A 25,897-nucleotide genomic window follows, 5' to 3' on the forward strand; every position below is an offset into this window, starting at 1 on the left:
ATTATTAATATATCAAAAGCTAATAAAAGTGTAACGAAATAAACGATGATTAGGTTTAATTCAATTTTTACTGAATAATAAAAAAACTTATGAAAATTATTTGTACACTTTTTTTGTTCTTTCGTGACAATTGTAGTTATACAAATTAAAGTAAAAATTAGAAAAATATTTATAAGAAACCAATGGTATCTCATGTTGAGATACCATGCATATCACTCTAGTATTTTGCATATGTTATTAATTAAAATTTGTAATTCGCTTTTTTGAATTATTCTTTTCTCTTTAACGAATTTCTAAATATAGTGAGCGATACAGATTTTAGTCTATAAGATTTAAGTTTAAATAAATTTTGCAAATAGTAGTAGATATAAAATATTTGTATGTTTATTAAAAAAATATATATTGTATTAAATGGTTAAAAATTATATTTTATTCAGGTATTGCATTTAAGTATCTTTTTAATGTTAAGCTTATGGCAAGTGCAATTACCAAGCTTGTTAGAGTTTTCACACGTCAGAGTTCAGAGCTTTCTCACAGAATACAACATCAATCGAAAAAAGAAATGACCACATTCAATTATTATAATAAATGTAGATATACATAAAGAGTAACTTTCTAAGATGTTAATGAGCCGATTATCTACAGACTCGTTTTCTTCCTTTTATAATAATTATGATAATCGTATCACGCGTTCGATGTCATAATTATCACATGTTAGATATCACATGTCATATTTATCAGGCGTGATCCATAGAAGTGTCTCATCAATATAAAATCTTTTTCCTTAGAAATATTAAAAATGTAAAATATCTTTTTGGATGAATGTAAAACAAAATTTAGAAAATTTAAAACGCTTTTATCTTTTAATATTTAGATTTTAAGATTATGTGTGTTTTGAATACTTATGCAAAAAATATAATAACCATTATCTTTTATTTCTAGAATTGAATAAGATATAATATTTTAATAAATATAATATTTTTTAAATAATATTCAAAATTTTTTAAAAGTTAATTATTGTTATAATGTTCTTTTAACAAATGTTCTATAATTGTATTGCGTTTAAATTTGATACGTATGATAAATTTGATACATGATCAATAAAAAATTGAGATTTTTACTAGAAAGATTATTTAATCTTGCTTAAATATATAATTGTGCGTATCTTACCCCGAAAGACAGCTCAGATGAAAGTGGATCGAGTCGGATTTTAGGGTTATCGTGACTTCCGTCACAAGTTTTATCTTGCTCTCTAAGTTGTAGGGTTATCGAAAGGTAATGTCGTTGTTAAAATGTGTTGTTAAAACGTTGTTTAGAATGAACGAACAATTAATAGTTTAATAGATAACAACGTAGACTCGTTGGAAAACCTATTGAAGCAGAGAATATACATACATAATGTATAAATCTTTTGATACATTATTCATTATCTATTTCTTTTATACTTATGCTTGCGTAATAATTATCTTTATGCACAGTCATTTCTTGTAAAACGAAATCAAATAGCAAGAATAGCGTTAGATTTTATTAAATTATTATAAACATTTTGCAATATATAAAATTTGAAATTGTCGTCAATAGCAGTTTTTTAATAACATTATATAACGTTATATGTAAAGATTCTGTAATATTTGTGAATTACTTCTATGAGTGTCACAAAATTCATGAATATTATATAATTAAGTTTAATTTTTTCTTGATTTATCATATTAATTTGCTAAACAAAATATAACGTTACAAGAAATGCATAGTATTGTCTGCGTAGAACCGTTTCCTTTAGAAAAACTAATAATTCATAACAAAGATAATACATGTAAATTTATTAAACTAGTTTCTTGTACTTATGCATAATAAGCTACGTACGGTACATCAGATATTAAGAGACAATAATTTATTATATCTTTTAAACAATTATAGTAAATGTCCACTTAAATATGAACATATAAATCTTATTTGTTACGTTAGATATGTATAATTAATTAAGAATATGGCACTTTGTATGCTGCACGTGCGACATGAGTTTTCCTGCAGTTTATCTGAGAATTCTATTAGAAACTGCGTAATACATAATGTAAGATGTAAACAGTACCGTGTGTGTACGTATCTCTGTGAGATACCTGTTTGTTGAGATACCGGTAGCATTCATGGATCGAAGAAAAAAATTTTTTCTCAGTAACGATGATTGTCATAAAGATATATCGAGACGTATGTATTACACGTCATATGTAACACATTCTTTAAAGAGAAAAACTCTATTTATAGATTGAGAACTACTTGGCGAAAATGCGATTCTCCGCGGTGACAGCCAGGAAGATACAGGATGTTTTCATTTCGGAAATGAACAAAGGAATTCACCAGCAACCGTCCTCGTTGCAGATGGAGAACACTTATATACCGGAACTACTCGATAAAACAGGTTATTGAAGAAGTTTCTGTTCTTAATTCATAACAATAGCGCGTATTTTTAATTAATATGCATTTTATTACAAGTCTTATCACTATTTAACAAAGATATTAATAGTAGAGACAAAAAACTGTTTAATTTTGAATATTCCTGTATATATTTATATTAAAATTATAAAAATATATATTCTACAATTTTACAGTTTATGTACGTCCAGAGAACTGTTTCAGATAATGAAAAGAATATCGTTGGACAGTTAAGAATTGAAAGAACATAGTTAAAAAAAATATCAATAGATATCCAAGATTAATACTAATGGTTAGAATGTGTGTTTGTAGAAGAAGGTCTTTACTTGGCACTCGATCTTGGTGGGACTAACTTTCGCGTAGTTCTGTTGGAATTGGCCCACGGTGCTCCCGTACGACAAGAAGTGAAGCGATATTATATCGGATCTGAATTAAGGGTCGGCTCGGCAATCCCCCTGTTTGACTATTTAGCTGAGTGTGTCAGCGATTTCGTCATTTCTCAGGGTCTTCAGGATGTGGAGCTTTCCCTTGGTAAATTGAGTACTGTGATACGCAGAATATCGAACGCGTGAAATCTTTAATTAAAGCAAATTGCCACATGATACTGTCTATAAATAACAACGTCTCGCGACAAGATAGAGAACACTTTTGTTTACCGTAGGGAATCGATGGAAAATATATCAATGCAATCAGTTCTATTAGCATAACCATCTATAATACATTTATTCGATAATTTTCTCACGTTTTTTCACTTTTAATCTTGATGACTTGTGTTTACGTAGGTTTTACCTTCTCGTTTCCGATGATTCAACATTCGTTGGACGTCGGTATTCTGGTGACTTGGACCAAGACTTTTAATTGCCCAGACGCTGTAAATAAAGACGTCATAAGACTCCTGCGAGAGGCTTTAGATCGGCGGGGCGACACAAAGGTGACGGTTGTAGCAATTTTAAATGATACCACGGGTACCTTGGTACAGGCATCGACTTTGGATCCTAATGTAGCAATCGCACTTATTTTGGGTACTGGCAGCAACGCCTGTTATCTGGAACGCGCGGATCGGGTCGAGCATTGGGAAACAGAAAGACATGGCGAGAGAGAAGTGAGTTTGCGATATATTATGATATTATATAAAAGATAGAAGTGCCAATTTTTTTTAGATGTGAAAACATTTACGTTGATATTATTTCAATTTTTAATAAAAATTTTCAAAAAGAACAAAGTAATATTAAAGACGTTTCTCCGTCACACACTTAAGCCGACTGAAATGCTCGATAATTCTTATCGCGAATATTTATATATATATATATATATCAAATAAACGCAGTAATGTCGCGATGCTAAGTATAAAAAGAGCAATCGTCTACATGCTGTTCCTGCAAAGCACATAAAATTAGCGATACCAAATAGCTTGTCTGGAATTTTACATATTAAATAAACTTGGATTAAAATGTCTAAGAAACTAAACTTATCAATCTCAAAAATGAATTTAGCATTTTCGTAATACAATATTGATGCAAACTTTTGATTGCAACAAATTTGATTAAAGTTAATCTCGAGATCTAGAAACTTATTTTGTGAAATGTATTTTTTTTGTTTAAAAAAAACATCAAGTTTTGCTTTGATACAATATGAGTAACACATATGAATTATTAAATATTAATATAATTAACACATTATTAATAAATATAATCTAAAGTGAATATAAATTATTTAAATTTTTTTACATATCTATCACATTTTATAAAAGTTACTTAAAGATTTGCAAATTTTATGATTAAAATCTTATCCAAATTTTTGTATCATAATGAGTTGTACTTTTTAAAAGAGCAATCAAAGAGATCCCATTATTAATTCTATATATAATATTGAAAATATGATTGTGAAATTGCATTAGATGTGAAATGGAATCTTCCGGTTGTTTTAATGAACATTCTTTTCTTTTTTTCTTGGCGCGAAGATATTCGTAAGTTATTGATCTGATTTTCGTTGCTCCAGGTTATCATTGATATCGAGTGGGGGGCCTTCGGCGATAACGGAGTTTTGGACTTCATCAAAACGGATTTCGATCGAGAGAACGACGCAAATTCCCTTATCGTGAATTCATTTACGTAAGTTTACAAATTCGTTTGCATTATCTTTAATTTGGTTGTAATTATTCTGTCTATAAGAAACGGATATCATTTCTATAATATCGATCTCTTTTGTACAAAAGTTTAATTTAAATGTTTTGAATATCAAATTTGATTAACTAATAATTAATGAATAAATAAGAAATAATACATAATAAATAATTGCAAGTAAAAATTTTTTTTAAAAATAAACAGACATATGAGATATTTTATTTTTTATTATCAAAATATGCTAATTTTTAAATTCAATTATCTCAGAAATGACGTATAAAACAAAACAAATTTTATTTTATATGTTTGGCTTACTTTTTCATGTAGAATCACTATCCTTTCTGTTGTATCACCAATTATAGAACACACTGTATGTTATAAAACACAAGAATTTTTGAAGATGCGCAAATAAGAACTCCAAATACTTCAAGAATCCTTGAGGCTAAAATTAGCTTTTAAGTTTATTAAAGAGGCTTTTGTACATTATTGTGATTTATTTTTTTTTTTAGATTTGAAAAATATATTGCTGGCAAATATCTCGGTGAAGTGGTGCGCGTGATACTTGCAAAGTTGAACAAAGAGAGGCTTTTGTTTGTAGGAGAATCTATATCAGACAGTCTCCTAACACCCGGTAATCTTACCACTGATCTGGTGTCGCACATCGAACAGTAAGTTTATTTAAATTGACCACTTAATCCTTTAATTAAAGATTCGTACTTGTTTATCTTTAATTTTGTGATTGCAGGGATTCGGTGGACGGCGGTGACAGCAATACGAAGGAGATCCTTGGGAAATTCGGCATTATTCCAGACGAAGATGACATCAGAATTGTTCAATATGTGTGCGAAGTCGCATCTAATCGCGCAGCTCTTTTAGTGTCGATATGTAAATAAATAAGCTACCTTGAAGTTTATATGCTTGTGAGGCGAAGATTAACATAATCTCATCAATAATTTTTGTTCAAGGTCTTGCGAGTTTGCTGGATCGTATTGATAAGGAACAAGTAACAATTGCCGTAGACGGATCTCTCTACAAGCATCATCCTCGATTAGAAGGTTGGATGAAACAATATATCTCGCTTCTCTCACCTGGTCGAAAGGTATGCATATAAGTTAAAAATTATAATATTAATTTTAAGCAAGGTTAAGCAAGGTTGATATTTCTAAAACTAAATAAAGTTAAAGTTAATAAGTTTTAAAATTAATTTAATTATGCTAAAACTTGTATTAAGATTAAATTAAATTAAAAGTTAATTTTAGAAAACACAATATTAAAATAAAAAGTTGTGTTTTTTGAAGTTGGATTATGTAAACTAATTAATTGTAACTAAAATTTATATTAAATAATAGAAAAAATATTTTTTTAAAGTGAAAATTGCAAAAATACTTAAAATTTTTGATATTAACAATTCGACATATTTTTAAAATCATCTTTTTTATATAAATAGAAAATAACTTTTTACTATATGTTTGCATAATTCCATATTTTCTACCGTCTATGAAAGTTTCTTCCGTTTAAAAATACATTTATTCTAATTGCAGTTTAAATTAATCCACGCGGAAGATGGAAGCGGCAAAGGCGCCGCGCTCGTCGCGGCTATCGCGCAAAGACTCAAAAGGCGGTTACAATAATCGCGAAGTGAAAAATACGTTAACGTGTCGTCGTAGTTATCACGGCGCAATACTACGCGAGTTGCCAATAGACATAGAAATATTCCATCAGCAGTTTTCAATTTAATGCCGTGGTAAAACTTCGCTATCTCTACGAATATATCGCAATACTTACATTGAATTTTAATAGATTGCATGCGTTTCGATTAATATCAATTTAGGAATTGTGAGATTATATTAAGATGCTTTTATAATAGCCACGCAACGAAACGGAGTGTCAAATAGCACACGGAGATTTCAGTCGTTTGACCGATGCGTGCATTATTTGAAGGAAATAAATAATACACAAGTGTGTAGGAGAACTGTGAGAGAACGAGAGAATAAATTGGAGAATGATATTATTTATTAAGTGAAACTGCAATCGATACGTAAGCGTCTGTGGGATAAAAAATTGTTGCATGTTATAAACGTTACTGAAAACGTTCCTTTTTTGTACGAAAGAAATCAAGTTGTTATAATAAAAAGTTAACGCAACTGCGATTTATTTTAACAAAGTGTTCATATTATTTGGTTAAGATCCTTAAACAGACGCTTTCACTTATCAGTCGCGCGTGTAAAGATTTAAATCATAAGAAAGTTTTTTAAAAAAAGTGAGAAAATATTTAATATTTCTGTCTTCGTTCTCTTGGTTCTTTTATTTGTCTAATGTTTTATTTTAAGTAAAGCAAGAATGAACATTGAGACAGTTTTTCAAATCATTTAAGGTATGTTTTTATATTATGTCTGTTTAGTATTTAAAAAAAACAAACGTAAATTGCAAAAGAAAGATATAATTCAAATCTTTTGCAATCAATTTTATAATGATTAGAAAGCCAAGAAACGGGTTTCTAATCATCTAATTTCAATTATCCGTAATTTCAAAACGATCGGAAAGCTAGCAAGCGTCTAACTCTGATTGGAAAATTCAAATCGTCTCTATATTCGCTCGCTAAGCTCGTTTTCGCGCGCTCGATTCGGGGTCACCACGGCAGTTTCCACGGAGCGTCGGTTAGGAGTCGGCACGTAGCGCGATCGCTCCGCGATTAATCGGCGATTTTTCGCTGTTAGGAACGTAAATCCTACGCGTCTCGTACCGGGAGTGTCGGGATTAAAGTGATCGTATTGGAGGTTGTCATGGATCTTCGTGATCGACGTCGTCTCGTCGTCTCGTCGACCGGGATCGAAGGCGGGATCAGTTTCGGTGAGTGTAACCTGAATTCAGAGTGTGATTCGCGTGTTCGTTAGGAAATTAAGAGCCTTCGCAATTGTACCGTGCAGGGCTTCTAGTCGAAGATATCGCCCAAAGAGCAAGTCAGTTGCATACGATATACTTCGCATAATATAAACGGCGTGTAGGCATATTACTCGTACAACGGATTTTCCACGACTCGACCAGTGAACTGCAAATACTGCAATTAGCAGCGATCGAGCTCGCATTTGTTTTGCTTCCGGCAGTTTCAGTTGTCGCGAAGGGGGGAAAGGGGCTGCAAGAATCGTCATTACGAGCGCAAATGCGCCTCGTCCCGCGCGAGAGAGCCTTTTCGCAATATTTTCGATCGTGCATGATTTCGGTCTCCCAGAGGCGGTTGGCGGACGCGATACCGCCATTTCGAAATCACGGTCGGTACGTAGCGGTTGACGGGCGGTCGACGACAGATGGCGACACTCGTCGCGAATCCGTGTCGCTCGCTCGCCGAGTGACAGCTCGCCGAGCCCGAACTGTCATCACCCGCGCGCGCGGGTGTGTGTGTGTGTGTTTATGTGCGTGCGTACACGTGTATATTTGTGTATGCGTCAGGTATCCGCGGTGGTCCGCGCGCTTCCCCGTGCTGCGAGCGAGTATACGTTCGGACGCTGCGGTGACGCGCAGCGTGCTCGGTGCCGGGTACGCGGATGCGTCCCGTCGGTGTCGCCGGTTGTGCGCGTTACGAAACCGCGTCCTTTTTTCCCCCGTCGAAAAAGCCGAACGGCCGCCGCGCACGGTGGGTGCGCACGCAAGGGAGAACGGCTCGCGCTCCGCTCGCCGCCGCCGCCGCCGCCACCGCCGCCGTCGCCGGCTCGGCCAGTCTACTGGAAGATTCCATTGTGAGAGTGGGCTTTCGAAAAGTTTCGCGGACACCGTCGGCGAGACCTCGCGGATCATCATCGCCGGTGCCACCGGGACGCCGTGCGGGCAGACCAGGTAACGTGTCTGATCCTGTCGACGGCGCTTTTTACGAAAATCGCCGCGCAAGTGTGTGCGTGCGTGTGTATGTGTACATGTAGTGTGTGTGTGTGTCCCCGCGCGCGCGCGCGCGCCTGTAAGCGAGAGAAAGAGGGAGAGATAGGTTGAGGTTATTACAGCGGTCGCTCTCTCTGGGTTCAGCTGGGCTCTCAGCTGATGCACCGACCGACCGGTTCGCCGCTACCGGAGCTCGATTCGACGCGAACGTGCGCCGTGTCACGTTCGTCGTTGTCATCGACGATGACGGTGTCTCGGTTAAATCCTGGAAAACTTTAATTTCGCGACTCGTCGTCTCCGCGCGGATTACGTGGCCGCGTGTAATTTGCGCGCGCGTGACACAGGAAGATGATTCGGTTTACCCCGATCGCACGTCGTCGATCGACGACGACGACGACGACGACGACGACGACCCCGACATACTCGGGTATATTGAAGCCACGGCACAGGGGATCGCGGGAGCGGGAGGGGGGGGGGAGGAGGAGGAGGAGGAGATGGCGATGGCTCGGTTGAACTAGCTAGGGTTAGCGCTAACCGAGGTCGGTGGAATCGAACGCTCTCGCATCCTCCGATGAGTCGACTTGTCAGGCTGACGTGACAGCTAGTTCTCGTTGTTTCGTTCTCTCGCATTCGATGCGTCCGACGAAAACTCTTCGCGAGAGAGCGTTGTGTCATTTTTCGCAGTTGCTTATGGAAGTTTCCATCGTGTCCGTCGTTCCTTTGTTCTCGAAAGCCGTCGTCGTCGTCGCCCTAAAAGTCCGTTCGCACGTCTGTTTTCTCAATGATTTAAAATCCCAAAACGCACCTTTGCGGCAGTTAATATTGTCTACTAGGGTGATTATTATGAATAGTTGTAATATATCAGTTCCGTTGTAATTTTCTGTGCGGTTATCACGAGATTCTTGCGAACAAGGGCCTTTAATTTCCAACGTTAATGTCCGAAGCTCACGTTTTAATTGTGAAAACACTGAAAACAGCTGTTTTGGTAACAGCTACCAAAATGTTAACTGAAATATTGCCAAATAAATATTCGATTAATACAACAAAAAAAATAATTTTTTAATCGTTTAGTGAATATTGCAAAATAATTTTTTATTACATTATTTTCCAGAGAAATCCTGAAATTTATATTTATCCTCGAAAATTTTTCTAAATATTCCAGCATAAAATGTTTTATTTCCGTTTCACGGCATTAATGTTGTCTCTCGTTGATAGTTGAGATTTTAATATAAAATATATAACTCTCGCGAAATAGCTGCTGTGCTGTCATCTCGAGCGTGCATCTTTTGCGCTTCTATTAAGAACGGGAATGACTCTCTTCGTCCTCTTATACGGATACGTGATACTTTGTACATCGGCGATTTCACCTCGCGAGATTCTCTCGTCGATTCCCAGCGTTGACCTCGACGACATGTACCGTCGACGTCTCGGTACTACGGTAACCGAGTTGATATCTTTCGTGACGGACAATCGCGGGAAAATTAGCATCTCTTTGATCATCTCGGAAAAGGAAATTGCCTCTCCCACGTATTTATTAAGGCGAAATCTTTATTCAAACGTATATTTTAAGGCAGCAGCAGCAGCAGCACTTCTCATGATCAAACGAGATGAACGAAATGTGTGTGTGTGTGTGTGAGTTTATGTATTATTTTATTAGAATTTTATGACGACTAATAATATAGTGGTACAAACGCTGTATTATTAGAGCAATCGCTACTTATAAACCGGTTATTATTTTCTACGCGGAAAGAATGGTTTTACCGAAGTATCTAGAAATTTAGCTAGATACAGATCTGAGAATAATTTTGCTCGACTATCGAAATAATTATATAGGACGTTTAAGTTGTTAGAATGTCAAAACTTTTTGCAGCGTTATCATCATGCTTAAGTGCTCCCACACAATTATACTTTGATGATCTAACAAAGTTGTTTTTCGACTCGTATCTATAGCTATAAATATTGAAATACTTGTGTAAAAATATTGTTTTTTTTTTCCGTACGCAGGCGAAATATTCACCTATTCGAGTAAACTTATAGGAGATCGGTGATCTTGCAAGATATATAAATTATCGAAAATCTAAAGATGCATAGTTCCGTTTTGAAGATGAAATTTCTCTCTTGAGAAGATACTTCATTAGGTAACGCGCTTAAACTACATGAACGGCACGCATAATTGCACAAGCGGGAGCGCCCATTCATCATTCGCGTAATTTCGAACAAGAGGCGAGTCGAATTTAAGTCTCGCGAAGCGGTAGAGTATAACCGTGTTGACGTGACAATAAAAAAAAAATATATATATATTTGTCGTTGTACGGATAGCGCGCTTCTAATCATGAAATCTCATTATGAATTTCTCGCCTGAGAATAAGAGAAAATAATTCGCCGAGGACCGAAAGTAATCTCGTGTAATGTCGTTCATTCTGAAGTGGCTCTCGTCTTTATGCCACTCTTGAGAGGCATTGCCGAGAACGATGCCATACATTGCGCGAATTTAATTCTGGATCCTTATTGTAAGATTTAATTATGCAGGCTGCGTTCCGCGTCGCTGCTACATAAACTGTTCAAATCATAATGAGATGTTTCGCGCGAAGCTGTAAGAAGCACGACGGAAACAGCCGTATCGCGAAGCCGTACTCTTCGTTCAATTTTTCCGATACTTGATAGAAGACTCGCGAATTCAGATAATTGATATATTAATAAGGATGTACCGTGAACATCGGCGAGTCACCTCGGCGTGAGTTTTAGAAAGTGACGAGCAATTACGTAAGCGGAGTTGTTTTTTTTCTCTTTTCGTTGTTTACGATGTTATATTTATAGTTTCATAAAAACACGTTTCATAATTCGCGGTGTGAATTTACGCAGAGGTCACCTTTTGGATGAATTACGCAACATCGTTCGCGGTTGTGCGTGCAATGTATGTGTTCGTGCGTGTGCACGTGATTCAAGCACGCGCGGTCGCGAAAGCGCGAACATCTTTCCCTCGCGGAAGGACCTAAAGGAAAAAAAAAAGGGGGCGTTGGGATTCGGAGACGGATAGGGCAAGGAAGAGGGACAACGCTGTGGCATCGGCGGACCGTTATCGCTCGCGAATCGACTCGCTTTTCCGTGAAGCATCGCGCCACCGCGCGCTGCAACGTCGAGGTCACCGCGCCCGGTTGCAGCTGAGCTTCCAGCTGACGAGCGGAGGCTGCGACCGGTTCGCCATGCTCGTATCCTCCCCTCCACTCCGTATCTCTCGCTCTCTTTCTCTCTCCCTCTCTCCCGCGTTCTTCCTTTTCTATCAGCCAGCTCCTCCTTTTTCCCTTTAAATCGCCTTTCACGTGTTCTCCGCGCGACTCTCTCCCTCTTCCTCCTCCTCCTCCTCCTCCTCCTCCTCTTCGCTTGCTCTTCTGCCGCCTCTCTTCCTCCTCGTCCTCCCTCGCTCGCTCGTTCGCTCGTCCCTCTTTCCCTCCTCGCAAAAGTTCGCATTGTTCGTCGCGCGCGCACCGCCGGGAACGACCGACTTCGTTGAACCAGTTCCGAACCGTTTCGTTCGCGCGTCTCTTCGGCACGTTCCGCGTGACGGCGAACGCGCGCCGTCTCGAATGACGCGAGGGAAAAGAGTGCACGTTAATTTGGGGTGCAAGGAGGCAAGAGGGAGGCGCGAGGGCACAACACACGTGCCTGAGATCGCGAGAGAGTCGCTTCCGGGTTATCATCATCCCCGAATGAAATGCCGAAATTGAATGAGGGAGTAAGAAGTGAATCCTTAATCGATGTTTTTTCACAATGTAGCTCTACGAAATTTCCAGCGGGTGACGAAACGTGAGATACGCGTCTTCCACCTGTCTCAGCTTTTGTTTCGCTTACCTTTGAGTTTCTTCTTTGTTTATTCTTTTGAACGACCAGACGTGGGCTTCAATCAAATAATCCGATCTGCTACTATGGTTCGTGTGCCGGCGCAACGTTTAGATTTAATTTCATATCATATTTGTGTTCGCGACGCGAACTATAGTCTTCGGGTACAAAAGCCCTCCTACTCTCTCCTCGTTACGAGCGCGGCAAACGGGGCGATTATGTTCACAAGTGCTTGTTCCGTGAGACGCGATAAAAAAGGCGGCGATGTCGACCGGCAGTCGGAATTGCGGTACTTCTGGAAATCTAAACGACCCGAAATTGCGAGCTCGCCACCGTGTGCACCATCGTCGAACACGCGATTCGAGACGGCCGCTCGCACGGCACATGCGGCCTCGCGTACAGGGAAGCTCCGATTTTAACTGTCGATCATTTATTCGTTAACGAGCTTTCAGAGGGACAACGCGATGATTTCACTCGGCTTTCCTTGTTGCCCGCGGTTTGTTTGCAGGTGAAATTTGCGGATATTTATTTTACGGGCCCGGTTTAAACGAGCCCGTGCATTTCCGGAGTTTAACGGCGCGCCGTCAAACCCCGAGGACGGAAACTTCCGCCTGTCGACGTCCGACGACGCGACGGGAGATCGCGGTAAAGTGAATCGATCGGCTTTACCGATCCGTTTCGCCGGCGTTGTTTTCTTTTTCAAGTATCGCGAGTTAGCTTACGCGCCGCGGCGCGTAGATCGGCCAGAAAGAAATTCTCTCCGCGCAGTTAAATTGATCGTAATTGGGCTGCCGTCGGCGGCAGTAAAATGTTGCGATCCCGTCGTTCGACTGCGTTTTATCGTCGCAACAACCGGTTACATTGTGGATCGCCTCGCTCGTAAAAACGTCGATTGTACGGGGGCCTCGATCTCCCGGCCGGCGGGGTGGAGGAAAAATTGCACGGACCGGTATTCTCCCCGCGCATTTAGCGCTAAACGTTTGCCGTTTGCTTCTGAATTCGTTCTTTTATTTAATATGAAATCTCGTGTTTGATTTCAGCGCAACAATATATCCGTTTTCAAATTAAATGTGTTTGAGAGAGAGAGAGAGAGAGAGAGAGAGAGAGAGAGAGAGAGAGAGAGAGAATGAGAAGGAAGAATCACATCATACAAAATCCGGTAGATAAATGAATCGGCATATCTGGCTGAGAACACTCTGCGCTATCGCTTTTCTTCCTTTACAACCTACCTCCTTTGTGCCGGAGATACGACGATTATTCACCGCGGCAGAAATTACCGTTTTCGCTGTGCGAAACGACACGTGTCACGCCACTTCGTCGGCACTAAATAATTCAAACTTCTCCGCGGATACATTCCCGTACCAGTAATCTCGTCGTTATTACGATAAGCACTGATTACCGTTACATCGCGCCGGTAAGCCCGTGACCCCGGTCTGCAGCTTGTGTTACGCGACGACACGCGAAAATCGCAAAGTCAACGAAGGGGATCGAACCTCTCGGAATTCGCGCCCGCACACGAATATAGGATTATCGTATAGTTATTTCAATTTTTCGTTCCGTCACGCCAAGAGGAAAAGTAGTATATTAATGAGCCGCTGATGGAAACTAATGTTATTGTAGGAAACTAATGTATATGAAAATGTTATTTCGACTATAGAGTTTCACCTAGGCGCGAGTGCTATACTCGTGCGAATCACGCGCTTTGAGGATTATAAGATATTACTCGGGAAAACACTTCGCTGGCCTTCAACGTGATGGAAATACATCCTCTCGACTCCCTCGGGTACTCGGTAACTTCGGTTATGTAACGCGGATTGCAGTGCTTCAGTCGAGGGTTAATACTCGTCCGTGGGACAACTTAGCTAAAGTTCATTATCGCACTACCCAATTCATATCACACAGCCAAGAACACGGAGTGATTCACCACGGTCCCTCGCGCGAGTATGTTTTAACATTTTTATATAGCTTTTTTTATAATCCTTTATTAAGAAATTGCCATAAAAGTATATATGGATATGAGCATTTAAAAGATACGCGATGAAGATAGCCACTACGATAAATTTATAATTAATTAAACGTATCGTTAATTAAAAGAGAGAAAGGAAGTTACCGCGTGATAATGATTCAATAAAATGATAAAAAACCAGTTAACGCTTTAATATGAAATGGTAAAAACGCGTTTAATGAATACGATAATATTTATTATGCCATCACATAAAATATGGAAGTTCGAGCGGATAGTTCAGCACGTGTGCATATAAACCAACGTAATGTATACATATTACATGCGCGCGCGAACACATACACACACACACACACACACGCGACTTTTTTAGATTTAGACTTAAATAACTTCTTCAATATTATAGGAAAATAGAGCATTAAATTTCTAATAAGAACTTTAAAGTGTTTAATTCCTAGTAAGAGAAAATATTAGCAGTTGCAATCATGAATCAAAGCAATCATTTATATTGGTTTACTTACGTTTCCATCATTTTAAACTTTTTCCTTGCTATTAGCTTTTAATAGTAAAATTTATTTGAAAGTTAAATATATGATGGTAATAGTTATTGAATCTAATTTAGAAAGTATTTTATATTAAAAAGGCTGATCGTAACTGAGGCTTTTCCGTACACGTGGTCTTTATATTTAGAACCAACGGTCATAAAATGCACAGTTGCATTAATATTACCGTATATTTTTTGTACTTTCTAAAAAAAAAAGTTTTAGGATATAAAAAAGTTCTTTAAAAAATATCTTCAAAAGTGAATACGTAAATTCACAAGCGCCGTTTATTAATGCACGTATATATTACCGAGTTAAACGCGAGACACTTTAATGAAAAAAAAAAAACCACTTGTAATATTTCACTCCTATAACGAGTGACTAATGACTGATTCAGCTTGGTTTAGCAAAAGGATCGATTGTCCAACAGTATTACTCAACCGGTCGGTCATTCACTGGCGCATCTATCGTACAGTTGGCGACCAGCGTTCGCTCTCTCGTTCGTCCGCTCGCTCTCTCTCGATGCAGGCGTTTCGTTGTTGCTAAGCGGCTAGACTTCTATGCACGTTACGAGGCTGCATTCTGAGAATCTTGGCGTTGAGAGCCGCTGGTGTTAGCGTTCAAGCGGGGGGGCCTCCGGTAGGCCTCCGCAGACAGCGAGGCGCTGTTCGTGCAGCGGCGTGTGTCACTCGAGAGATTGAATAATCGCCGCGTTCCGCGCGATTCGAAAAGTGCAATCGATATCGGTATACGTTTGCTCGCTCGCGTAACACCGCGGCCGCGGCTGATAACCGATAACGGATATCATCCCGATCAACGTGTGAGAACGCGTTGATTATTAGCTCTCGGCCAAGAAGGCAAATAGAAAGTTCCGCAAAGCCTGCGTCGCGCGTGTCGGAAAGGTTTGCAACGCTATAAATTTACACGTAGAGTGTGTACTATTGGGAAGAACTGGAAAAATTTGGAACTTTTAGGGAATTTCCTTTTAATTTCTTTTTTTATTCTTGAAAATTATAGATTAAATGACAAAATCATGGAAATTTATTGGAATTTTAAAAAATTTCTGGAACTTTACTTTTAATTTATATTAATATTTAAAACTCGTGACTTTTCCTCATATGTGATTAGGGAATATTAAATGATAATTTATTTTGTTTAAAGCCGTACTGTTAAAAGATTTTCTAATTCTGTCTAAAATTTTAAATAAAATTTCTAAAAGAATGGGGAACTCTCAGGGAATTTTTTTTTTACAAAATTTGAGTACACACTCTGTACATGTATGTGACTAATTTTTATAAAAGTGCTATTTTATTTTACTTTATTAAACTATAATTAATTTTGTATTTCACAATGGAACATGTCGACTAGACTTCGTAACCAGATTGGCTATTGCAATCTCAGTCTGAATTTTCTTGTGATTAATGATATAACATTCGCCAGTGCGCTCTAAGTGTATAAATTCTTGTACTATAAATCATTTTAGTATCGCTCTTAACTTGCTAAATCACCACATACTGAACAATTTTTACCGCGTGGTTTGGTCGTAACGTTCGCAGGTTATTTCGTATTCTGTAATATTGCTGCACATAGAGTTTGTTCCACTTGTTGATACAAACGAATTAACGCATTAAATTTGGAGGTGGAACTAGTATCATTGCACGCGATTCGTGATTTATTTATGAGAAGACTAATTGCATTATTGAATTTTACATTCTACACAGTCCCGTTTGACACGTTAACATAATGTGACATTATATAATATATAACATAACTCAATGTAAGACTTATTTATAGATATTTTTTTCTGTCTGATGTAAAATTGCCGTAGCGTGAAATATAATATTATCCTTAGGAACACAACCACACATTTTTCTTATTTGCGTATTATTATAAGGCCAGAAATCTCACATATACATACACATATGCACGAGTGTGAAAAGAGAATAGCTTACGTATTGGAAATCTTCGCGGTATATCATTTATTGTTACTTTTGTGGTTACACTGAGAGAAATAAATATGGAAGTACAAAGTAAAAGTCCAGTAAGACGTTGAGAGATGAAGTTATCAACTGTAATATCTGTATTACCATATCCGCATGGAGATATGAGTGTGCTGCATCGGCGTTCTAATTAAAACGCCCGAGGTATCTTTCGCTTTCGCCTGCTTTCGGTGTAAATTTCGCGGGATCTTGGATAACTATCTCGTGCACCTTATCAATCTCTTTCATTTGCGGTGCTATGCCGAGAGAAAACGTGATCGTGGTAATTCAGAGTCTCTTTAGAGCATTCGAGGAAAAATTTTTTGAAACGCTCTACATGCTCTCTCATCAAAATACATTAATATTCAAGTCATATTAACAATTCTTCAATTTATCGTTTATAGTATAGATTCTAGTCTATTTCCATCATTTTGACGATTTCCTCGAAAGGAAAGGCCTCGCGAATGTTGCTCGAGAGCGCCAGAGAGATATGCCCCGTCGTGTTTTGAAGATAAATTGGTACGGATTCTTTTTAATAGTCATTTCGCGATCATATGAAACGAAATGCACCCGGAACGCTGTAGAGAGAGTTCTTCGCGTCGGCGCTGCGGTGGCGGTCTTTTGACAACGAAACATCGATTCACGCGTTAACGTATCGCCGAGGAGTGAACGGGCTGCTCACTTATCGGACCCGACTTTCAAGGCCTCTTCTCACCACGAAAGGATTTTCGTAAACAAAATTTACGGTCGTTGATCCCCCACCGTACCGTGATTGTATGCCCCCTCCCCCTTCCTCTCTCTCTCTTTTTCCATCGGTTGGCGCACGCGAGAGATCGCCGAGGTTAGCTCGTTTATTCTCGCTTGAAACGCGATTAAAGTCCGTCGTCTTAGTCGAATCATTTTGTTTAGGTTTGGATTACGTTCCGCGGTTTTCTGTTACGGTCTCGCCTTTCTACCATTTCTCTCTCTGCCCGTTCGTCACCTGCCGGACATTATAATGCAACTAATTTGATTATAGATGCAGTGTGACTTTCGACATTGTCGGAATTGATCTTTTATTTATAGTTCCAGCCTTATAAGTAAAACCTCATATTCTTAATATAGAAGTAAGATACACTCTAAGTGATTTTGAGAGAACTATATCATTATGAAGATTAACAGGCGGTGAAGATTAACAGATATATATATATATATATATATATATATATATATATATATATATATTCTTTTACTTTTTTAAATTGTATTTGCAATTTCTACAATTAAAATTGTATTATTGTGCTATTAACGAAAAAAGTTGTGTTTAATTTTACGTTCAATTTTTTAAAATGTTTTGCTCACACTCTACTTTGCATCGATAAATTAAAAAGAAATAAATCAAAGTTTTTACTGTATGCTATTTTGAAGGTAGGATTTTGCGACACAATAAACTGATACGTTTCTTTGTGCATCACAATTAGAGCGTAACGTTAATGGCGCTAATTCTAGCGGTAATTCATTGTTATCGCGCTCGTTAGCACTCACATTATTTTAACTTTATCACTACTTTACATGTACATGCTTTCGAAAATACCAAGTTGTAATAATAACGTCACTTTCGTTATTTTTATTTTTACCAAATCTCATGAAAGGGGATTTCTGCGAACGTGCGGTTTAGTCACCGTCCGAAACACCGTCGAGAAACGATGAGTAACTAGAGTAGAACGTGAGCATCGTCGTCTCCGCGCGCGGTGCTCCCTTTTTCGCGTTCATGTCCATCTCGTGTTTTTCAAATCGATACGCGTACACGATACGTAGAAACAGGTTTTTTTTTTTTTTCTTAAAACGAGGCGAGTCAATTCCAGAAATCATGAATTCAGAGTAAAAATTCGTCGCTTGTACTTGTCGGTCGTGGCAGGCGGTTAAGCAATTTCCGAGGTAACTCGCGACATTTCGTTCGGAACAATGGCGAGCGGCTAAACGCGCGTCCCCGATGCATATTTATCAGTTGCCCGATAACGATCCGTTGATTTCTTAATTATCCGCGGTGCATACAACGTTGCCAGGAACGAAAGAGGGAGGGCTAGCTTCTCGTTGCGCGATGTCATGTCATTTTTCGCGCGAGCGGACGCGGATACGCTGCACCTGACTGGCCTTAAAAGTAGACGGGGAAAATATTGCGGTAGATGCGAGTGATCTGTTGAGGCATACGTACGGTATAATTTAACTGTTTGCGCTGAATGGAATTGTTATCTCGGTCGCATAATGAAAATATACCGGAGGAGACACGCGGGGGGGGGGTGGAGGGGAACGGACGGGGAGACAAATGGACGGCATTACATCCTTGCGTAAAACGGCGGCGGGTCATAAAATATCAGGGTCGTGCGAAAATTTCCGCGATTCGCTATTCGATGTTTACAAGCGATCGTTGATCCTTCCCCCGTGTCCTTTCTCACGAGAGCTCCTTGGGAGCGTAGGTGCATCGCTTGTTCTCCATGCAAATCGCGTGCGCTAAACGGTAGGCGCTATCACGAGGAAGAAAGTAAACTCCGCGATTCTCGTGCATTTACGACGTTTCCGTTTCATTCTTTTCATTCCCTTCTGGATTACCTCGCGTCATCGCGTAGTTACCTCTGTATACAGACTTAAATTATTAAATCCAAAGTGCTTCCTGTTTTCCATCGCGGCTCTATCATGCTCTCCATTTTATGTTCCAATTAGCAATCTAGCTGGCAATCTGTTTGATAAGCGATAACACGGTATAATTGGTAGAAAATGGGTAAACTTTACTTTTGTACTTTCTCGGGAAAACCGCACGTACAAAACTGCACGGGGAGCACAACGAATCTCGCATGAGGGGATATTTGTGCGAGATTCTGGATCGTTATCGATATTGCATCGAGATAGTTTGATAGTCTCCCGTTTGTGCGGGGAAGACGGGAGGAGGGGAGGACCGGGGGAAATGCATTAGATGAATCGCATAGCGCATAGAAGCCGCGGGACTGTTGCACTAGCAGTGTGTGCCAATTCGACCGCTGTTGCACTCTATGCAGTTGCCTGTGCTATAGCTAGCAGCACGTAGTATCTACCGTCCTTTTTGCAAACATCGCTCGCCATCTCCATACCGTATGTACTAGCTTTTCCGATGCTATCCCTCGACGAGGTTTCGTTGGTAAGAAACGTTTGGCTTCTTTTTTTTTTTTTTTTTTTAAATTTGTCACGTAACCAGAAATTATGTGGAAAGTAAAGGATTCAAGAGGGAGATCTCGTACCGCTTTAAGAGTCCATCCATTTAAGATAACGATTTTAACTCCGAGACTAAGAATTGTAAAAGCCGAGCTCTCTTAAGGCATTATACGAAATGCAATTATAATAATGTATAATAACATTAATTATGTTATACATCAGTCACATCGGTGACAACAGTGCAATTTTTTCCCGTTTCTACATTAGTATATTTTTGCCATCGCAAATAAGCTTCACCGACCATTAATAATCAATATTTCATCGTCCCTTTTGCGGACTGTCGATATAATCCACCGGTATTATACGCGAAACCGTATCGACGTCGATTGACGATCACGTTGCCCGCGCTGTGCGAGAAAAATCTCGGCCGGATCACAATCGAAGCCATCGTACGTTTCCGGCGTCACGTTGCAGAAGTTTTCCCTTCCCCCCTCCTTTTTGCACTGCCGATGGCGTTTCTTTTACAAATCTCCGGCGGAGAAGTCTCGTGCCTAACGATTCCGTTCTCGCAGACACGCCTGCTTTTCACTTATTTCTCTTTCGCGTTCTTACATTCCCCGCGTGATCGACGTGAAAAGTAGATGGAAGAGACGAGATCGTACGTATAATTAGAAAGTATATGTGCGTACTCACTTAGCTTTAGGTGGAGTCCGCAAATATCTCGCCAAGCCGCGGAAAGCACGGACCGACCGACAGTGGTTAAGCGGACGGTTTATTTGCACTTTTTTGTGTGCACTCCTTCCTCTCGATGCTTCTTGCATCCACGCGCGTCCTCGTAATTCCTGCATCTAATATGCTAACTCGTCTCCGTTAGGCAATTTAATCCCCAAATTATTATAATATATGTACTTTTGCTTTGAATTTGGCTTTTTTTGTTTCTGTTTTTTCTTTATTCTCGGCGTCTGTGAGTTAAAAAAAGATGACACCTATCGTAGTAATGTGCAGTGAAATTAGCGTCTGGTAGAGACGTTCTGTCTCTGCGAGTATGAAAATTCGTTGACTCGATTACAGGGACCGATGAACATGTTCGGTCGATTTGACTTTACCGAGGGAAAAAGGCCTGTCTCTTCGCGCGCGAGTTTGTATAGGGCAGACTACCCGCACACAGTCTGGCCCTTTACCGAGTAAGTTTCTCGTCGGGTCGTTAAGTTCAATAATATGAAAGTAAATAGATAGGGACAAAATTAGATCGTAATTAATTTAATTTCTTTAGCTCTGATAATTGCATACCCCGTTTAAATCGAGCTTGTTAAGAATACAAGGTGCTTCGTTTACATCTCAATCTGTTGTTACTCCCGATGCATCTCGGTATTTTAATTGAATGAAATGGAAATTAATCTCAGAATTGTTTGCCTATGGCAAGAGACGTCTGTGGGATCTTCAGTTCCGCCCTTGATGTCCCGATCTGTCAAAGCGCGTATCGCACGTATGCTTCAGCTCCGGTTTAGGGGAACGCGCCTTAAAGTGCATCGATGCGCGGATTACACAACGGAACGCGCTATTCACGCATAACCGACGCACGGCGCACCTCTCGTACTCCCACATCTCCGCGGGGCGATGCAATCGATGGAACTGAACGGGGAGGGGCCCCATCTTGTGCCTGAATGATTTACACAAGAGATCTTTGACGATTCTTCTTGTCGAGAGAGCTAGCTGGCACACGCACGTGCACACCCGCATGCGCGCATATTGCATCATGTGTTTAATGCAATATTTTTAGCAGGTCAACTCGTTCACATGCGGTTTTCTATTGATAAGCGAACGTTACGGAATAATAAACGGTTCCTCGGATTGCGAGAGTCGATACTCTTTTTTTTTTTTCAATCACTGTGCGTGGCGCTGAACTTTTCGAATTCTTATGCTTCTTATTCTCTCTTTTCACAGTATACTCTTTAATTTTATAATTTTATAATTTTAATAAAACTTTACTTGAGTGAGATTTTGAAAGTATATATAGATATATAGAAAGATATAATTTTTAATTTTATTTTAACCAGAATTTAGTTTTACAGGATTTTAATTTTATATTTCTGCCGTCAAAAACATTTGACATTTTTTTTAATACGCAACATTCAATCCGTCGGTTTTGTTAAATTTTTCCTAGGAAGTCGTGCGTTCTAGAAATTTGCTAAAGGACTTCTTGGCGAAAATGCGCAGAGGCTGCTCTGTACAGTATATATTTAATGCGAACAATGTATCTACTCTGCACACAAATTAGCGAGATGAATACAAACTACTACCTTGAGTACTCGTCCGGCTGTGTTCATTAAAATTCATGAAAAGTCAATTAGCCGATTAATCATGACACGCGGAGTGCTCCTTTAGGATGCAAGAATTACCTTGCGTACCTAAACGCAGCGTTATATCGTCCGAATGTGTGAGTAAGGCTCAATCCGCAATCCTAAATCATGCAGGCGAATACCACATCTTTATTTCTTATTACGTCCGTGATGTAAATGGTCTATATGGTCGTGGTCGTCATGGTCTCGGCAAGATTTATCGTTATTATATAATAACGTATACGTTACTTACATGCGATGAAATTATATACGATGTTAAGGCCAATATTGACGAGTTTGTGTTTTACTTATGATAGTGAGTTAAATGGCGAACATTATTCTGTAATCGCGATATGTGTATATTACATCTTTTGGAAAATATTTCTGTATGCGTTGCGCTTAAATCTTTGGTAATATAATACAATGGTTGACAGTGACGACATAAATCTTGATAATGTATGTTTAAAACGTGTCTACGACTAGCTTTGGGTAAAAATATAATGGTTTTAATATAAACATGTAGGACTTATTAATTAAGTAATACATTATTTATATATTATCATTTTACAGAAAATCAAAGATACACTAACAAATTTTAAAGATTATTTTTATTTATCATATTTTAGTGATAAATTTTCTATATATTTTTTTTTATATTTGTTAGATGTTTTATTTTACTTTTTTAAAGAGATATTGTCGGGATAATTTTTTTGTTTTATTAAATAATGTTGCGTTCTTTGCGTTTTTTCCGTAATAGGACATTTCTCATTTTTCTATCTTTTTCCAAGCTGAATCATTAATATCGACCTGGGATCGTCGTTTAAAAGGCTGCTGTATGATAATTGCAAGTCGTGTTTAATAGCGTGAAGGCATAGAAGGGAACCTTGTTTGTTTTTTAATCTTTACTCTATACTTCTTTCTCTCTCTTTCTGTCTGTCTCTCTCTCCCTCTCTCTCTCTCTCTCTCTCTCTCTCTCTCTCTCTCTCTCTCTCTCTCTCTCTCTCTCTCTCTCTCTCCCCCTCCCCCCTCTTCTCTCTCGCTCCTCTCCTCTATAGTTGTATGTTTAAGGCTATTTTATTCGCAGAATGCTAACACAACTAATTTTACTTTTTCTAACGGATGATGCAAGCAGGCGCTCTTTGAAGATTTTAATACGGACACGTTCATATTTTTACTCGTTAATCAAAGGTACATCCCAAAAATTTTTCAAGTTATTATTTTTCATTGTATAGTATAACTATAACTAAAAGAATTATGTTTGTATGTGTGGAACTTCCTTATAATAATTAATTTATCTTACGGTGGAGAAATTAAATTATTTGTATTTTAATTCATATTTATCGTTTGAGAAAGTTTAGAAGAGTTACTAATTGCTGGAAAAGCTTACGAGAGAAATGAAATATATCAAATAACGAAAAAATGCAGTTTATGCGAACACGAAAACTTTGACAAGTTAGAGTTCTGGCACAATTTGCAAGATCTTCTTGGTACCGAGATACATATGTCCGAAATTTCCCTAAACCCGTTGCTCGCCACCGGTCACGGTTCCGGACTGTATCTATAATTTAATACTCTCCTCGCTCGCCTCGACGAAGACGCATTATGCCTCGCTCGCGTCCGAGATCACGCTGCAAGATTTCTCCTTGGCAATCAGGATCGTATTCCGCCTCCCGCTACGTGCGTCTATCTCGGCCTCCTAGTCGAGGTAGCCTCGTTTCCGTCTCGTCTCTCCTCACCGCGCGTAATACCATTATCTATCTCTCACTTGTTATGCCGCCAACGTTCGACCGGGATAACAGAATCAACGTTGCATTTAGGGTACGTACAGATCGGTCAACGCCTTCGAACGCGTGCCCCGAGGACTTTCCTGGAATGATTAATGATGATTAGAATAACGATCGTGAAATAAGTTGCGATTATCGATGAAAAGTCCAAGCCCCAGAGCCCAAGCTTTGTTCTCGAAAGATACGAAATTTACGGTTAGTCGTTTTCAATAAGGAAAAGTTAAAGGTGCAAAAGCTTAATATACATAATGTTAATTATGTATATTAAGCTAAATATTATATCCTAAATATTAAAAGTATTTAATTACAATTGTGAGCAAGTATATTAATATTTCTTTTTTGATTGTTAAAAATAGGCTACTAAGAATACAAAAACTTATTTTAAAATATATATTGTTACAGACTGATTTTAGCACAATAAAAAAAGTTACGAGTAATCGAAGAGAGAGAGAGAGAGAGAGATAACGTGACGGCTTTGTCAATAACGGAAGTAAAAGTCGATATGATAATTTGTATGTTTTAACGATTTTGCGCTGCCTTTGATCCTTCATATATATTCATCGTTATTTTATTATGCCATTCGAGTTTCGAATCGGAGAATCAATGTTGCATTCATAAAGATGGGTCATCGTCACTCGGACGTGCATCCGCAACCATTTTGCGGATGATATACGAGTTTCATGCCCATAAATTAAATTTACGACTGAAATTAAAGAATTGAATGACAAGATTATTTATATTTAAATTCCATTAGGTTGTTACTTAAAAAAGAATATTTATATCTAGAATTTTAATAAAAATTTTGATTACCTGGATATCTTATGCCAAACTAAAAATTTCTATATTTTTCTTTGAAATGAAGGAGAAATCGATTTCAAGTTGTGAGCCGTGATATCTACAGCTAGAAAAATCGTGGGATCTTTCAGATATGGCATCGCGCCATTTTGTATGAAAAATCCGATGACCATAAAATTACCGGGTCCCGCTATAAAAAAAAGTTTTTGCGACTTTTTCGTTCCCAGTTCATCAAATGTTATCGGCATTCTCTCGCGTGTCACAGTGCCGTAAAAGCCAACTCGACCGGTGCTTTTGCAATTCGCGCGCTAACCATCGTCGAGCGGCATTGGATCTGTAACGGCCTCGCGCACTTAGCGAGTTTTTTGTCATGCGGTGTGTTATCATCGTACGATCGATCTCGTCCTTCGGCGAAGCCGAGTCATAGCTGCCTCGTCGTCGCTCGTATTATCTGAATTGGACAGGTGACTTTCAGAAAGTACGCGCGTGCGTACACCCCATGAGGATTACTCAGCCGCAATAACAGTACAGACATTTCCTTTACAAATGGAACGTAAATATCGCGAATGTTATTTGGAAAATATACTATTTTTACTAACGTAGCGCGTTTTAAAAAACGGATGGTTTTGCATAGATTACGGATGACACGCCATCGTATCAGGTACTACCGCCTTTGCGTTTTTAGCGTTGTACACGCTGGTGCCAGGCAGCAGTTACGCGTTAGTTCGCTTCGCGAAAATAATCCTGATGACGTCGTTTTCGTGTGGCGTGAATCATTTTTTTTTTGTTGGGTTATTGGCGCTGAATTGGCATTTCTTTTCGCGAGGAACGTGTAAAGTCGCGTTTTTAATTTATGCATTAGCAGATTTTCGATTTCAAATATGCGTGCACTAATATTTCGGAAATAAAAATTTTCGATCATAATCATGTATAAAGTAGAGTGCAAACGCACTAGCGGAGGAACGAACAAAAAAAGGCACGAGCTCGGTACTAAAAGAGCATTGGATCCGGTTTTATGCGGTTTCAAGAGAATATATCTTATATTGATCGTAAAAATTCATAGATGAGAG

At 38.8% G+C, this 25,897-nt stretch overlaps 2 protein-coding genes across 4 annotated transcripts in view; both read left to right on the forward strand.

The window, feature by feature from the left end:
* The first annotated feature begins 2,178 nt into the window (after positions 1-2,178).
* LOC105837144 (hexokinase-1) lies at positions 2,179-6,184 on the forward strand. Its single transcript, XM_036291539.1, has 9 exons — positions 2,179-2,205; positions 2,263-2,416; positions 2,743-2,961; positions 3,213-3,532; positions 4,429-4,541; positions 5,063-5,221; positions 5,299-5,438; positions 5,519-5,652; positions 6,095-6,184. The coding sequence occupies exons 1-9, from the start codon at positions 2,179-2,181 to the stop codon at positions 6,182-6,184; spliced, it is 1,356 nt and encodes a 451-aa protein (XP_036147432.1).
* A 1,010-nt stretch (positions 6,185-7,194) lies between these two features.
* The window catches only part of LOC105840631 (sestrin-3), a 172,601-nt gene continuing 153,898 nt past the window's right edge, over positions 7,195-25,897 (forward strand). The window contains exon 1 of one of the 3 annotated variants that reach the window (XM_028189883.2): positions 7,195-7,403. The gene's annotated coding sequence lies outside the window, so the exon portion shown is untranslated. The other 2 variants (XM_036290521.1, XM_028189882.2) reach the window with 2 other exon arrangements.

This window comes from Monomorium pharaonis, chromosome 8 (assembly GCF_013373865.1).
Source record: "Monomorium pharaonis isolate MP-MQ-018 chromosome 8, ASM1337386v2, whole genome shotgun sequence".
Lineage (NCBI taxonomy): Eukaryota > Metazoa > Arthropoda > Insecta > Hymenoptera > Formicidae > Monomorium > Monomorium pharaonis.